We start from the raw sequence: 17,202 nt of genomic DNA on the forward strand, positions 1-17,202 counted from the left end.
GTACACTTTGTAACAAAATAAACCTGATTATTGTATAAAGAGTCTCTTATTAGAACACATGTTGACTCTAATAATCAGCTCTTTGGGTTTTTATTGCTTAGACTTTGTGTTTCCTTCTTTCCTTAATGTATAAATCTGAACTCTTGTTTCTTTGGTCAGAGATATGAACACAGTTGAGATTTATTGGCATTTTTGGATCCAAACTCTCAAAAGACAAAGAGATAAAGAGAATAATGTTCCTCTCCTGTCTCCTTGTCTCCTCTCTCGTCTCCTCTCTCATCTCCTCTCCTGTCTCCTCTCTCGTCTCCTTGTCTCCTCTCTCGTCTCCTCTCTCATCTCCTCTCCTGTCTCCTCTCCTGTCTCCTTGTCTCCTCTCTCGTCTCCTCTCTCATCTTCTCTCCTGTCTCCTCTCTCGTCTCCTCTCTCATCTCCTCTCCTGTCTCCTCCACTGTCTCCTTGTCTCCTCTCTCGTCGCCTTGTCTCCTTGTCTCCTCCACTGTCTCCTAATCTTCTCTCTCGTCTCCTTGTCTCCTCTCCTGTCTCCTCTCCTCATCTCCTTGTCTCCTCTCTCATCTCCTCTCCTGTCTCCTCCACTGTCTCCTTATCTTCTCTCTCGTCTCCTTGTCTCCTCTCCTGTCTCCTCTCCTCATCTCCTTGTCTCCTCTCTCATCTCCTCTCCTGTCTCCTCCACTGTCTCCTTGTTTCCTCTCCTGTCTCCTCGTCCCCTGTCTCCTCATCTCGTCTCCTTGTCTCCTCTCCTTTCTCCTTGTCTCCTCTCTCCTCTCCTGTCTCCTCCACTGTCTCCTTGTCTCCTCTCCTGTCTCCTCTCCTTGTCTCCTCCCCTGTCTCCTTTACTCCTCTCCTCGTTTCCTCTCCTGTCTCCTCTCTTGTCTCCTCTCCTGTCTCGTTGTCTCCTCCCCTGTCTCCTTTACTCCTCTCCTCGTTTCCTCTCCTGTCTCCTCTCTTGTCTCCTCTCCTGTCTCGTTGTCTCCTCTCCTGTCTCCTTTTCTCCTCTCCTGTCTCCTCTCCTGTCTCCTTGTCTCCTCTCCTTTCTCCTTGTCTCCTCTCTCGTCTCCTCTCCTGTCTCCTTGTCTCCTCTCCTTTCTCCTTGTCTCCTCTCCTGCCTGTAGTGTATCTTTTTAGAAACTGTATATATATATATATACATATATATATATACATATATATATTAGTTCCTTTCTTTCAGTCTTGCATTGTATTTTTTTAGTTTGTGGCAATAGAAAACTGAATGAACACAGTTAGACACTTTGAAACAAAAAGTGTAGGTAAATGTGTTTGAAGTTGGGATAATAAAAGCCTTTCTTTCCCCTCATCAAGATATTTTACAGGGCAATTTTAAGCCGGACTACTATTTGAAGCATATTCAGAAGGACCTGAGGCTCGCCATCTCCATGGGCGACACCGCCAACCATCCAACCCCGATGGCTGCCGCCGCCAACGAGGTACAGTACGGGGACCTTATGGTGCACTGAGAAGGGTTCGGTAAAGTGGAATTGGTTTATTTATCTTGTGTTTTTACTGTGAACTGAACCAAGACACTGCCTGCCTCCACCTCTCTTGGATTCTTTGGTTATTGCATTTCATTGGCATCATGTTGAGAGTCCCATTCATTCTGGTTACACTATAGCAGGTAATGAGTCTCTAAATCTGAGTTGTATTGGCTAAATCAGTAGTTCTCAACCTTTTTGAGTCGTGACCCCCAATTTAACATGCATGTTGTCCGCGACCCCCGCTCACTGAACACAATCTCACACACACAGTTCAGATCACCCAAAAAAGAAACTAAATGACCAAAAAAAAGACACAAAATGACCAAAAAAAAGACACAAAATTACCAAAAAAGACACAAAATTACCAAAAAAAGACAAATTGACCAAAAAAGACACAAAATGACCCCAAAAAGAAACAAAATTACCAAAAAAGACACAAAATGACTAAAAAAATACACAAAATGACAAAAAAAAGAAACATATTGACCAAAAAAGACACAAATTGACCACAAAATGATCAAAAAAAGACACAAAATTACCAAAAAAAGACACAAAATGACCAAAAAAAGACACAAAATTACCAAAAAAGACACAAAATGACTAAAAAAATACACAAAATGACAAAAAAAAGGAAACATATTGACCAAAAAAGACACAAATTGACCACAAAATGATTTAAAAAAAGACACAAAATGACCAAGAAAAGACATTAAATGACCAAAAAGACTAAAACACATTAACACATGAACACTTTAACACAGTGGAGACAGAGCTGACTTCCAAAATGATTTGGCGACCCCCAGAAATCATCTCGACCCCAAGGTTGAGAATAGCTGGGCTAAAGAGACACAACCACCAGTAGCAGAACATTAAGCTGACTCCCTTTATATCTACTGAACCCATTTACTGATGTTTATGAAAAGAATTATTTAAGATTTATCCTTCATTAATCAGGAAACTCAACCTCTGCATTTAACCCATTTAACCCTTTTTTACACAAACGGGAACACGCCATGCACGGAGCACATTACTGCAGCAGAGTGGTCGGGTTAGAAGAATTCTTCACCACTATTTTATGTTATGAGCTAGTCTAGATAGTCAGGGATATATAGATATGATTTAACCCTAACACACGTCTACCTACAAAAAGCCTAAATTTCAAGAAAAAATTTCTAAATTTCCAGAAAAATGTCAAAATTAAAAGAAAAAAGCCAAAATTACAAGAAAAAAGTCAAAATTACAAGAAAAAAGTCAAAATAAAAAGAAAAAAGCCAAAATTACAAGAAAAAAAGCCAAAATTACAAGAAAGAGGGCTAAAATTACAAGAAAAAAAATCTAAATTTCCAGAAAAAAAGCCAAAATTACAAGAAAAAAAAGTCAAAATTACAAGAAAATAAAGTCAAAATTTCCAGAAAAAAAGTCAAAATTACAAGAAAAAAGTAAACATCACAAGGAAAAAGGTTTAAATTTAAAGTAAAAAGCCAAAATTACAAGAAAAAAAAGCCAAAATTACAAGAAAAATATCTACATTTTCAGAAAAAAGCCAAAATTACAAGAAAAAAGTAAACATTACAAGAAAAAAAGTTTAAATTAAAAGTAAAAAGCTAAAATTACAAGAAAAAACATCTCAATTTCCAGAAAAAAAAGTCAAAATTTCCAGAAAATGTAAACATTACAAGAAAAAAAAGTTTAAATTGGAAGAAAAAAATCTAAATTACAAGAAAAAAGTCAAAATTTCCAGAAAAAAGTAAACATCACAAGAAAAAAAGTTTAAATTAAAAGTAAAAAGCCAAAATTAAAACAAAAAAAGTAAACATTACAAGAAAAAAGTTTAAATTACAAGAAAAAAGTCAAAATTTCCAGAAAAAAGGCAAAATGACAAGAAAAAGTCAAAAATATAAGAAAAAAAGTCAAAATTTCCAGAAAATGTAAACATTACAAGAAAAAAAAGTTAAAATTGGAAGAAAAAAATCAAAATTACAAGAAAAAAGTCAAAATTTCCAGAAAAAAGTCATTACAAGAAAAAAGTCAAAATTTCCAGAAAAAAGTAAACATCACAAGAAAAAAAGTTTAAATTAAAAGTAAAAAGCCAAAATTAAAAGAAAAAAAAGTAAACATTACAAGAAAAACTGTTTAAATTACAAGAAAAAAGTCAAAATTTCCAGAAAAAAGGCAAAATTACAAGAAAAAGTCAAAAATATAAGAAAAAAAGTCAAAATTTCCAGAAAATGTAAACATTACAAGAAAAAAAAGTTAAAATTGGAAGAAAAAAATCAAAATTACAAGAAAAAAGTCAAAATTTCCAGAAAAAAGTCATTACAAGAAAAAAGTCAAAATTTCCAGAAAAAAGTAAACATCACAAGAAAAAAAGTTTAAATTAAAAGTAAAAAGCCAAAATTAAAAGAAAAAAAAGTAAACATTACAAGAAAAACTGTTTAAATTACAAGAAAAAAGTCAAAATTTCCAGAAAAAAGGCAAAATTACAAGAAAAAGTCAAAAATATAAGAAAAAAAGTCAAAATTTCCAGAAAATGTAAACATTACAAGAAAAAAAAGTTAAAATTGGAAGAAAAAAATCAAAATTACAAGAAAAAAGTCAAAATTTCCAGAAAAAAGTCATTACAAGAAAAAAGTCAAAATTTCCAGAAAAAAGTAAACATCACAAGAAAAAAAGTTTAAATTAAAAGTAAAAAGCCAAAATTAAAAGAAAAAAAAGTAAACATTACAAGAAAAACTGTTTAAATTACAAGAAAAAAGTCAAAATTTCCAGAAAAAAGGCAAAATTACAAGAAAAAGTAAAAAATATAAGAAAAAAGTCAAAATTTCCAGAAAAAAGTCATTACAAGAAAAAAGTCAAAATTTCCAGAAAAAAGTAAACATCACAAGAAAAAAAGTTTAAATTAAAAGTAAAAAGCCAAAATTAAAAGAAAAAAAAGTAAACATTACAAGAAAAACTGTTTAAATTACAAGAAAAAAGTCAAAATTTCCAGAAAAAAGGCAAAATTACAAGAAAAAGTCAAAAATATAAGAAAAAAAGTCAAAATTTCCAGAAAATGTAAACATTACAAGAAAAAAAAGTTTAAATTGGAAGAAAAAAATCTAAATTACAAGAAAAAAGTCAAAATTTCCAGAAAAAAGTAAACATCACAAGAAAAAAAGTTTAAATTAAAAGTAAAAAGCCAAAATTAAAACAAAAAAAAGTAAACATTACAAGAAAAAAGTTTAAATTACAAGAAAAAAGTCAAAATTTCCAGAAAAAAGGCAAAATTACAAGAAAAAGTCAAAAATATAAGAAAAAAAGTCAAAATTTCCAGAAAATGTAAACATTACAAGAAAAAAAAGTTAAAATTGGAAGAAAAAAGTCAAAATTACAAGAAAAAAGTCAAAATAAAAAGAAAAAAGCCAAAATTACAAGAAAAAAAGCCAAAATTACAAGAAAGAGGGCTAAAATTACAAGAAAAAAAATCTAAATTTCCAGAAAAAAAGCCAAAATTACAAGAAAAAAAAGTCAAAATTACAAGAAAATAAAGTCAAAATTTCCAGAAAAAAAGTCAAAATTACAAGAAAAAAGTAAACATCACAAGAAAAAAGGTTTAAATTTAAAGTAAAAAGCCAAAATTACAAGAAAAAAAAGCCAAAATTACAAGAAAAATATCTACATTTTCAGAAAAAAGCCAAAATTACAAGAAAAAAGTAAACATTACAAGAAAAAAAGTTTAAATTAAAAGTAAAAAGCTAAAATTACAAGAAAAAACATCTCAATTTCCAGAAAAAAAAGTCAAAATTTCCAGAAAATGTAAACATTACAAGAAAAAAAAGTTTAAATTGGAAGAAAAAAATCTAAATTACAAGAAAAAAGTCAAAATTTCCAGAAAAAAGTAAACATCACAAGAAAAAAAGTTTAAATTAAAAGTAAAAAGCCAAAATTAAAACAAAAAAAGTAAACATTACAAGAAAAAAGTTTAAATTACAAGAAAAAAGTCAAAATTTCCAGAAAAAAGGCAAAATTACAAGAAAAAGTCAAAAATATAAGAAAAAAAGTCAAAATTTCCAGAAAATGTAAACATTACAAGAAAAAAAAGTTAAAATTGGAAGAAAAAAATCAAAATTACAAGAAAAAAGTCAAAATTTCCAGAAAAAAGTCATTACAAGAAAAAAGTCAAAATTTCCAGAAAAAAGTAAACATCACAAGAAAAAAAGTTTAAATTAAAAGTAAAAAGCCAAAATTAAAAGAAAAAAAAGTAAACATTACAAGAAAAACTGTTTAAATTACAAGAAAAAAGTCAAAATTTCCAGAAAAAAGGCAAAATTACAAGAAAAAGTCAAAAATATAAGAAAAAAAGTCAAAATTTCCAGAAAATGTAAACATTACAAGAAAAAAAAGTTAAAATTGGAAGAAAAAAATCAAAATTACAAGAAAAAAGTCAAAATTTCCAGAAAAAAGTCATTACAAGAAAAAAGTCAAAATTTCCAGAAAAAAGTAAACATCACAAGAAAAAAAGTTTAAATTAAAAGTAAAAAGCCAAAATTAAAACAAAAAAAAGTAAACATTACAAGAAAAAAGTTTAAATTACAAGAAAAAAGTCAAAATTTCCAGAAAAAAGGCAAAATTACAAGAAAAAGTCAAAAATATAAGAAAAAAAGTCAAAATTTCCAGAAAATGTAAACATTACAAGAAAAAAAAGTTAAAATTGGAAGAAAAAAATCAAAATTACAAGAAAAAAGTCAAAATTTCCAGAAAAAGTCATTACAAGAAAAAAGTCAAAATTTCCAGAAAAAAGTAAACATCACAAGAAAAAAAGTTTAAATTAAAAGTAAAAAGCCAAAATTAAAAGAAAAAAAAGTAAACATTACAAGAAAAACTGTTTAAATTACAAGAAAAAAGTCAAAATTTCCAGAAAAAAAGTCAAAATTACCAGAAAAAAGTCATTACAAGAAAAAAAGTTTAAATTGCAAGAAAAAAAGTCAAAATTACCAGAAAAAAAGTCAAAATTACCAGAAAAAAAGTTTAAATTACAAGAAAAAAGTCAAAATTTCCAGAAAAAAAGTCAAAATGACCAGAAAAGTCATTAAAAGAAAAAAGTAAACATCACAAGAAAAAGTTTAAATTAAAAGTAAAAAGCCAAAATTAAAAGAAAAAAAAGTAAACATCACAAGAAAAAAAGTTTAAAATTACAAGAAAAAAGTCAAAATTTCCAGAAAAAAAGTCAAAATTACCAGAAAAAAGTCAAAATCCCAAGGTAATAATAATAATAATAACAATAATAATAATAATAATAATAAGGCGTTCCCTGTGTTGCAGGTGTACAAGCGGGCGAAGGCTCTGGACCAGTCGGACAACGACATCTCGGCGGTGTACCGAGCCTACATCCACTAGAGGTGACCTTCCTCTGGACCAGTCTCTAACCCTTCTGGTTTCTCACTCGTCATGTCATGATTTGTTTTGTTTTTTTATTATGATTATTTTAAATTTTAGTTTAATTTCGTTTTGCCGCAGCACCCTCCGTGTTAGTCCTGGTTGGAGGCAACCTTAAAGCATTGCACTGACTGCTGGAGGAAAAGATGCTGAGAGCAGCTTGAACTGCTGTAGAAGTAACACAAGACATGCTGCCAGCTTTTATGGATGCAGAAACCCTTCAGAAGATTTTCCTTTTTTATGTGAAACTTAGTATATTTAATTGAGTGTGATCTTTGCTTTTTTTTTTCTTTTCTTTTCTTTTTAAATGTCCAGAATTACATGAGAGAAAACACCAAGAACATGCCACTGCATTGCCTTAATATTGTGACCCCCCTGGAGTCTTTGGATAATAGTATTTATTTATGTTTGTTTCTAGGTCTTCTGATGCAGTTTGACCGTGGCTTGTTTCTGTATTTGACAAGATGATTTATGCTTTTATGTTGGTGTTCATGATCTCTTTTTCCTGACCTTGTTGAAGACGACGGATGTGTCGAGGCCTTAAAATGCAGTAATAATTAATATTTCTCATCAAGGCTTGAGATTCCCACAGTAGAAAACCCTTCGTTCTTGTCTTTGGAAGAGTTCTCATTCACACTGTTTTTCTTTTTTTTTTAATAATATATTTCTCTGAAACTAGAATCAAGTCACTTCTTGACATGCATTTTTAACTGAACATCACAATGAAGCTCCAACTTCAATCATGTATTTATTATTTGGTAATTAGAGATTAAAAAATTGTGGTTTGTAATTAAAAAAAACAATTTAGACCATTATGGGACACAATTAACCCTTTGATGCACAGCAATTATTAAAGTAAATCCATTTATTTTATGATTGAATAGTCCAAGTATTCTTTGAATTTCTTTTTTTTTATTTCAACCGATCATTAGATCCATTTTTCCTTTCATACTTTATGAAGAAAAACAGTTTTTGTATTATTACATGGGTTTATTATTACACACATGGGTCAAAAATGACTCATTCGTCCAAATTTGATTTAAAATTAAATGAACTTATACTAAAATAATAATAGTAATTTGTTTCAAATAGTTACTTTAGCAGTACGAGGGGCCAAACACTCATATATTTAATATATTTAACATGTTTATGTATCATTTTGTCACACATACAGTTGATCAGGAAGGTTTTTATTTTAGTTTTTTTTTACAGCGCTTCACTTTTTCCACATGTTGTGTTTCAGCCTTGTTCCGAAATTGATTAAATTAATTTTTCCTTACATAATGACATGTTTGACCTATGTTGTGCATTAGAAGAGTAGTGATACAAAAAAGGTTTTTACTCAAAAAGTAAGAAATGAAAACATAAAATGAGGACGTATGATGATCAAAAACAAGCTGATTAAGGAAAAACCTGGAATACTGAATGATGAAATTAATTTATTGCAAAGATATATAAGATAAAAACTAATTTTAGAAGCATTTTGTGCATCAAAGGGTTAAAACCCAAGCGACTGAAACAGTTCCAGGTGGGTTATTAGCTGAAGAGAGTTGTTTCTTTCAAATATGGAAACGTGATTTCAGTTTGACTGTAATTATTGATAAACTGATTAATCCCAGTACACACAGCAACTCAACTATTTGGGTAAATATTGATATGTAACAACCGATGCTAACATGAACTCTGTTTTATTATTTATTTCCTTTATGGGTCACATGACGGGGACAGGATGGAGGTTCAAAGTTCAAATGGTTCCCAGTAAACAAGAACTCATTCAGGTTTGGAACCTGACACATTAATTGTCCATAAGCTAATTACAAATGTCTGCTGATAGTTAGCAAGAAATATCGGTACACAAATCAGACTAAAGATATTAGTGAAGTGACAACGAAGCTTCATGAACCACTAGATGGCGCTCTTGCCTTTAATAAAAGGCTCCAGTAATGGTCAGGGTTCGTATGGATGCTTGAAATCCTTGAAAAGGCTTAAATTTAAATGTATTTTCAAGGTTTAAAAAGTGCTTCAAGGATTTTGGATAAAGTGCTTGAAAATGCTTGAAATTCTTCCTGTATTTCTCTTCAATCTGACTACAGATAATCACATGTTCAATGAAAAAAAGAATAAATTGAACATTGAGATTAGCAAACCGTACTTTTGGTTGTTAAAAGCGAAAAAACTGTTGGTGTGGTTGAGTGAAATTAGCCCTTTTAGCATGTAAGAACTCATCTAAAACATAAAACTTACAACCGTTGAAAGGTCCTGGAAAAGCTTGAAAATGGACCTGGAAAGTCCTTGAAAAGTGCTTGAATTTGACCACTGAAAAAGTGTCTGAACATTGAATGGTGATTGAGTGTGTTTTCAGCCCTTTGTTAAACAAAGGGCTGAAAACTGAAAGCTGAAAAAATTTTCGACACCACTAGATGGTGCCCTTTGTTAAACAAAGGGCACCATCTAGTGGTGTCGAAAAATAAACCAAATGCTTCAAGAAGCTTCGTTGCCACTTCATTAGGCTTCACAGGTCCAAAATCCAAAATGGACCCATAACTACACTAACCTAACTTGCATAAATTCATTTTCGGAAAGATAACCCATTGGGATGGACGCAATGATAATCAGTAGTGAAGTGACAACGAAGCTTCATGAACCATTGTCTTTATTTTCTGACACTAGATGGAGCTCTTGGCTTAAAGAAAAGTCTCCAGCAACGGTAACTGAGTGTGATTTCAGCCTTTTGTTGAACAGAGCGCCATCTAGTGGGGTCAAAAAATAAAGCAAATGGTTCATGAAGCTTCGTTGTTCCTTCACTAGAAGATATGTTTGAGGTCTTTACAAATCAGGTCTCCGTGACATAGTTTGTCCACCAGAGAGCACTGACGAGATCATTTATTTCACAAAGAAATGTAACACCCTCTGCTAGTGAAGTGGCAACGAAGCTTCATGGACCATTTTCATTATTTTTTGACCCCACTAGATGGAGCTCTTGGCTTAAAAAAAGGCTCTAGTAATGGTAACTGAAAAAAGGTTCAAGAAGCTTCGTTGTCACTTCACTACTGATTATAATTGCGTTCAATTCATGCAAGTTAGGTTGGTGTAATTATGGGTCCATTTTGGATTTGGTCCAGAATGTTGGACCTGTGAAGACTAGTGAAGTGGCAACGAAGCTTCTTGAACCATTTTCTTTATTTTTTGACCCCACTAGATGGCGCTCTTTGTCCAACAAAGGGCTAAAAACACTCAGTTACCATTACTAGAGCCTTTTATTAAGGCAAGAGCTCCATCTAGTGGGGTCAAAAAATAAACCAAATGGTTCAAGAAGCTTCGTTGCCACTTCACTCGTCTTCACAGGTCCAAAATCCAAAATGGACCCATAACTACACTAACCTAACTTGCATAAATTCATTTTTGGAAAGATAACCCATTGGGATGGACGCAATGATAATCAGTAGTGAAGTGACAATGAAGCTTCATGAACCATTTTCTGACCCCACTAGATGGAGTTCTTGGCTTATAAAAAAGGCTCTAGTAATGGTAACTGAAAAAGGTTCAAGAAGCTTCGTTGTCACTTCACTACTGATTATAATTGCATTCAATTCATGCAAGTTAGGTTGGTGTAATTATGGGTCCATTTTGGATTTGGTCCAGAATGTTGGACCTGTGAAGACTAGTGAAGTGGCAACGAAGCTTCATGAACCGTTTTCTTTATTTTCTGAGCCCACTAGATGGAGCTCTTGCCTTAATAAAAGGCTCTAGTAATGGTAACTGAGTGTTTTTAGCCCTTTGTTGGACAAAGAGCGCCATCTAGTGGGGTCAAAAAATAAAGGAAATGGTTCATGAAGCTTCGTTGTCACTTCACTACTGATTATCATTACAATATAATACAATAAATCTTTATTATCCACCATGGTGGAAATTTGCCTTGGGCTCACCGTAAAGATGCAGAATTTCATTAAAAACATACAGCAGGTGATGCAGTTAAAACAGAATAAGAAAAGAAAAAAAAAACAATTAAGAGCAGTTAAAAAGTTAGTGCACCACTTATACGTCCATCCCAATGGGTTATCTTTCTGGAAATTAAATTATCCAAGTTAGGTTAGTGTAATTATGGGTCCATTTTGGATTTTGGACCTTTGAAGACTAGTGAAGTGGCAACGAAGCCTCATGAACTACTTGGTGTATTTTCTGAGCCCACTAGATGGCGCTCTTTGTTTAACAAAGGGCTGAAAACACACTCAGTTACTGTTGCTGGAGCCTTTTATTAAGGCAAGAGCTCCATCTAGTGGGCTCAGAAAATAAAGGAACTGGTTCATGAAGCTTCGTTGTCACTTCACTACTGATTATCATTACAATACAGTAAATCTTTATTATCCACCATGGTGGAAATTTGCCTTGGGCTCACCGTAAAGATGCAGAATTTCATTAAAAACATACAGCAGGTGATGCAGTTAAAACACAGAATAAGAAAAGAAAAAGACGATTAAAATCAGTTAAAAAGTTAGTGCATCACTTATACGTCCATCCCAATGGGTTATCTTTCTGAAAATTAAATTATTCAAGTTAGGTTAGTGTAATTATGGGTCCATTTTGGATTTTGGACCTATGAAGTGGCAACGAAGCTTCATGAACTACTTGGTTTATTTTCTGAGCCCACCAGATGGTTCCCTTTGTTTAACAAAGGGCTGAAAACACACTCAGTTACTGTTGCTGGAGCCTTTTATTAAGGCAAGAGCTCCATCTAGTGGGCTCAGAAAATAAAGCAACTGGTTCATGAAGCTTCGTTGTCCCTTCACTAGTGAAGACCTCTACATGTAGTCTCAGCACGCCTTGATGCAAGTGACAATGTCCAACATATGCAAAAAGAGACTCAAACAGGTGTTTCATACCTGAAAAAGAGAAAAAACGGAGTTCTTCCAGCTGTTCTAGGGCTGGGCGATATGGACCAAAAGTCACATCCCCATATATATTTAGCCTGAATATCGACACACGATATATATCCTGATATTTTTATCTCAAAGTGAGAGCAAATGTTCAGTCAAAGTAAAAGCCAAATATGATATAATACAAGTCGTTTTATTGAAAGCGTTTATTTAAGTGGACATAAATACTGTATAACAGGAGAACCTTTTTGTTAATTTTTTTTTTTTCAATCAAAGCTCCATAAAGTGCACATTTAAATAAGAAGATATCTTAAATAAAAGCCGCAGCTTGTCTGGAGCAAGCAAATTTATATCGATATATGTGATATGGTTTAATTCCATATCACATTTATAAATAAACTGTTATATCGCCCAGCCCTAATCTGTTCTAAAAGAAGACGACTTTGACTCTGTGTCGGCATATTTTCAGAGTTAGTTTTGGGTTTAATGCTGTGTTCATTTTTTCTGAGATTTGACTAATTTAACAACGACTGTACGGCACAAAACAGATGTGGGGTTTTTATTTTTGGACCCTTCCCTGGGTCCTGGTCTGGGTCCCGGTCTGAACTGGGTCCTGGTCTGGGTCCTGGTCTGGGTCCCGGTCTGGTCTGGGTCCTGGTCTGGTATGTCCTGGTCTGTCCCGGTCTAAACTGGGTCCTGGTCTGTCCTGGTCTGTCCTGGTCTGGTCTGTCCAGGTCTGGGTCCTGGTCTGGGTCCCGGTCTGGGTCCCATGAAAGAGAAAACACCACTTCAAACTGTAAATTCTTCCTTGCAGGAATAAAGACCTGATGATTCTTTCCTCTTAGGTTTTTGTTTGTTTTGTTTAAACTACATGAATCAGTTTCTCATAAAACAATAAATTTGTTATTATTATTATTATTAATGTCACATTTTTAAAGACTTTCCGTTTGCCAAATCAGTGACGAGGTGATTATGAGGAGCCTTTCCACTGGAGTGTAAGAGCCGTTTTTAGACGACAGATGTAAATAAATAGCACATTAGGTTGTGTAGGTTTTCTTTTCTATCTCCAATAACCAGATGATTGTGTTGGTTCGACTCTACAGAGTCTAACATGGTTGTCCTGATACTGTAGAGTGTTCACTTCCAGTGTAAATGGTTTATTAATACCTTGTTTATAGAAGCTGGCTTGTTGCATTAAAATAACAATGACTTGGATCCCGTGAGAGGAAGGACGGAGGGCGTTCCTTTGGTTTTGGGGGATATTTATGATTTTGTGTACATGTGGAAGTATCAAGACTTTTGTGCTGTTTAATAAATCCTCTCCTGATTACTCACATGAATCCATCACTGGCCCAGTGTCTCTATAGCTCCTCCATTCACCAACACACTGGAGCTGTTAGGGCTGTTCCCACCACCGGACAATACCCGGAATGACTCGCCGAAACGCCCGAATCTGAATACGAGCCGTCCGGAGACGGCTTGTCTTGGGACTTTTTTCTCCCCTGTAAACAGCCTGGTTGCTGACTGGATAGAACTCTTAAGCAGGATGTGACGTAGTACTCTACGCGACAACAACACGCGCCATTTGTAAAAGCCGGCGAAGCAGTGTTGCCAACTTAGCAACTTTGTTGCTATATTTAGCAACAACTCCTTCTTACTCTTCTTAACGAGCCGCTAACGAGCTGGAGGCCGGCTTGTTAAGAAGAACCACCGTTAGCAGCAGTTAGCTACAGTTGGCTCTGTAGCAGTACAGTGTGTATGTGTTAACAGGCTAACAGTTAGCTCTGTAGCAGTACAGTGTGTATGTGTTAACAGGCTAACAGTTAGCTCTGTAGCAGTACAGTGTGTATGTGCTAACAGGCTAACAGTTAGCTTTGTAGCAGTAAAGTGTGTTTGTGCTAGCAGGCTAACAGTTAGCTCTGTAGCAGTACAGTGTGTATGTGCTAACAGGCTAACAGTTAGCTCTGTAGCAGTACAGTGTGTATGTGCTAACAGGCTAACAGTTAGCTCTGTAGCAGTACAGTGTGTATGTGCTAACAGGCTAACAGTTAGCTCTGTAGCAGTACAGTGTGTATGTGCTAACAGGCTAACAGTTAGCTCTGTAGCAGTACAGTGTGTATGTGCTAACAGGCTAGCAGTTAGCTCTGTAGCAGTACAGTGTGTATGTGCTAACAGGCTAACAGTTAGCTCTGTAGCAGTACAGTGTGTATGTGCTAACAGGCTAACAGTTAGCTCTGTAGCAGTACAGTGTGTATGTGCTAACAGGCTAACAGTTAGCTCTGTAGCAGTACAGTGTGTATGTGCTAACAGGCTAACAGTTAGCTCTGTAGCAGTACAGTGTGTTTGTGCTAACAGGATAACAGTTAGCTCTGTAGCAGTACAGTGTGTTTGTGCTAACAGGCTAACATATAGCTCTGTAGCAGTACAGTGTGCATGTGCTGACAGGCTAACAGTTAGCTCTGTAGCAGTACAGTGTGTATGTGCTAACAGGCTAACAGTTAGCTCTGTAGCAGTACAGTGTGTATGTGCTGCTGCTGCAGGAGGTGTTCACTTAGTGATCTCTGTTTGTTTACAACAAGCACCAGACACTCTGTGCACAGTTAGTGATGCTGTTAATTCACCATCACTATGTTTATGATCAGCAGAGACTCTGTGCATAATTAGCCATGCTGCTTTGTTTATGAACAGCTGCTGACGTTGTGCACAGTTAGTGACGGTTAAAATTGTAAAGATGAAAACAAAGTTATGATGCATGGTATGCTTTAGACATTATATATAAACCTAAACACAAACTACCAACATCTCATGCTGCCATGCTGATTCCACAGTGGTTCATTTTTCCCTCGAGGCAACGGAGCAACTTTCCATAATGGTTCGTTGCTGCCTCAGGGCAACAGTTTCCATTATTTAATTAGAAAATAAATTGCACGAAACTATCAAAAATGAAGGTTTACTCACCTGTCTGTAGGAATAGATTTTTAGGGCCAGGAAATGACTTTTTGAGTGATTTTTTTGTGGCACAAAATGTCAAAGTCTGCAAAATAGTGTTTCAATATGGCCGCCTGGAGGTCATGTGACTAGTTAAAGCGTTGCTATTGGTTCCCTATACTGCCCTACAGAGTCTAACTGCAGTAACTAGGCAAAAGGTAAAACTGAGAAAAACTGCTTTAAAGTTTTTTAACATGCTTTAACTGGCTAGCCAAATGGGTTATATGTAGGTAAGTGATATGACTCTTATTATCTATGTATTGATGATGTCATTTTTATGCTCAAAAATCATGATGATTTATTTGACCTTTGACCCCAAAAAATGTAGTTAGTGCACTCTGGTTTTGCTGTAAAAGGTTCTAATAGTGATGGTAAACAGAGAGCAGTAACTATAATGATGTTGTCTTCTTTCAGCTTTTATTTTGTTTTCAGTGAATAAACATTTTTAAATTGATTTTGTTATAAGTGTATTTAAAAGTGTTTAACAACTATATTCAAAGATTTGTGTATTTTAGACTTATAAAGACATTTTATATTTTAGTCTTAATATAATTGTATCTCACTTTTTTACTTGATCACTATCTAGATAATAATTTCCCTTTCAAATAAACGTATAATTTCTATTATTTTATGACGGACCGTGGTAAGTGCAATTACTGTTTGGTTTTGAGTCGGATTTTGTGGTTTTTACATAATTATTTATCTGAAATAAAGCAAAATTTAAATATAAAACTTTGTCACAAGATAAAACAGACATGAAGGAGTTCATTTTTAGTTATAACTCAATTTTGACCAAAAACGTAGTTACTGCAGTTAGGCTTTGTAGGGCAGTATACTCTTCCCTCTTAGTATCAAAGTATCACATCACTCAAAAACATGACTTGTAGAAATCTGACAGGACAAAAATGGGACAACAGATAGATAGATATACTTTATTTATCCCAAGCTGGGAAATTACAGTGACCCATAGAGGGTTAAAGGTCATAGAGGAGGTTGGTATATCCGTACAGTCTATGGCGATATCAGGCCTTGATAAATAAACACACAATACTTATTAGTGCTTGAAAATTGTATTTCTCAATCACTATAACAGGGCAGGTCTTGTCAGCTCATTAGCTCATTATCATAGAGCTCCTTGGTTTAGAAATGTGGACTTGTGGAGCCTTTATTTTCCATCAGTCGCTTTAATGCAGGGGTCTCACAAAATGACTCAAAAAAAAAGACACAAAATGACCAAAAAATACAGAATTACCACAAAAGACACAATTATTTAAAAACAAACAAACACAAAAAGACACAAAAGGACCCCAAAAAGACACAAATATTAAATAAAGACATAAAATTACCAAAAAAAGAAACAAAATGACTAAAAAAACAACACAAAATGACAAAAAAAAGACACAAAATGACTTAAAAAAATAAACAAAATGACCAAAAAAGAAACAAAATGACTATAAAAGACACAAAATGACTAAAAAAAGATACAAAATGACCAAAAAAGACACAAAATTACAAAAAAAAAGACACAAAATGACCAAAAAATACAGAATTACCAAAAAAGACACAATTATTTAAAAACAAACACAAAAAGACACAAAAGGACCCAAAAAAGACACAAATATTAAAAAAAGACATAAAATTACCAAAAAAAGACACAAAATGACCAAAAACAGTAATTAAAGGGACCTTCCACACACAACCTGGTAAAGTGCCATTCATATAAAACTCACATTAAACTTTCATATCAAGGTGGGGGCCACAAAATATCATCACGAGGGCCACAATTGGCCCGCGGGCCGCCAGTTTGAGACCCCTGGGAAAGAGGCACTTTATTAGCAACACTTTTCAACCACCCAGGAAGAAGGACACTCATTGAGGCACGTTATCAAATGTTCTTGCTCTAGAGCAGTAGTTCTCAACCTTTTTGAGTCGCGACCCCCACTAACTGAACACAATCTCACACACAGTTCAGATCACCCAAAAAAGAAACAAAATGACCAAAAAGAGTAAACAAATGACCAAAAAAGACACAAAATGACCAGAAAAAGACACAAAATGAACAAAAGACACAAAATGACCAGAAAAAGACACAAAATGACCAAAAAAAGACACAAAATGAACCAAAAAAGACACAAAATGACCAAAAAAAGACACAAAATGACCAAAAAGAGTAAACAAATGACCAAAAAAGACACAAAATGACCAGAAAAGACACAAAATGACCAAAAAAAGACACAAAATGAACCAAAAAAGACACAAAATGACCAAAAAAAGACACAAAATGACCAAAAAGAGTAAACAAATGACCAAAAAAGACACAAAATGACCAGAAAAGGCACAAAATGACCAAAAAAAGACACAAAATGACCAAAAAGAGTAAACAAATGACCAAAAAAGACACTAAATGACCAGAA

The 17,202-nt window shown here is 33.8% G+C and overlaps 1 protein-coding gene across 3 annotated transcripts in view; it reads left to right on the forward strand.

Moving 5' to 3' along the window:
* Positions 1 to 7,799, forward strand: part of glyr1 (glyoxylate reductase 1 homolog (Arabidopsis)) — a 33,311-nt gene extending 25,512 nt beyond the window's left edge. For all 3 annotated transcript variants that reach the window (XM_059347882.1, XM_059347883.1, XM_059347884.1), the window contains 2 exons: positions 1,339 to 1,463; positions 6,813 to 7,799. In XM_059347882.1, the coding sequence (XP_059203865.1) occupies positions 1,339 to 1,463; positions 6,813 to 6,887 (200 nt within the window). In that variant the 3' untranslated portion in view covers positions 6,888 to 7,799. The remainder of the gene's footprint in view (positions 1 to 1,338; positions 1,464 to 6,812) is intronic.
* Positions 7,800 to 17,202: the final 9,403 nt, after the last annotated feature.

The sequence above is a fragment of the Centropristis striata genome, chromosome 13 (assembly GCF_030273125.1).
Source record: "Centropristis striata isolate RG_2023a ecotype Rhode Island chromosome 13, C.striata_1.0, whole genome shotgun sequence".
In the NCBI taxonomy this organism is placed as follows: Eukaryota; Metazoa; Chordata; class Actinopteri; order Perciformes; family Serranidae; genus Centropristis; species Centropristis striata.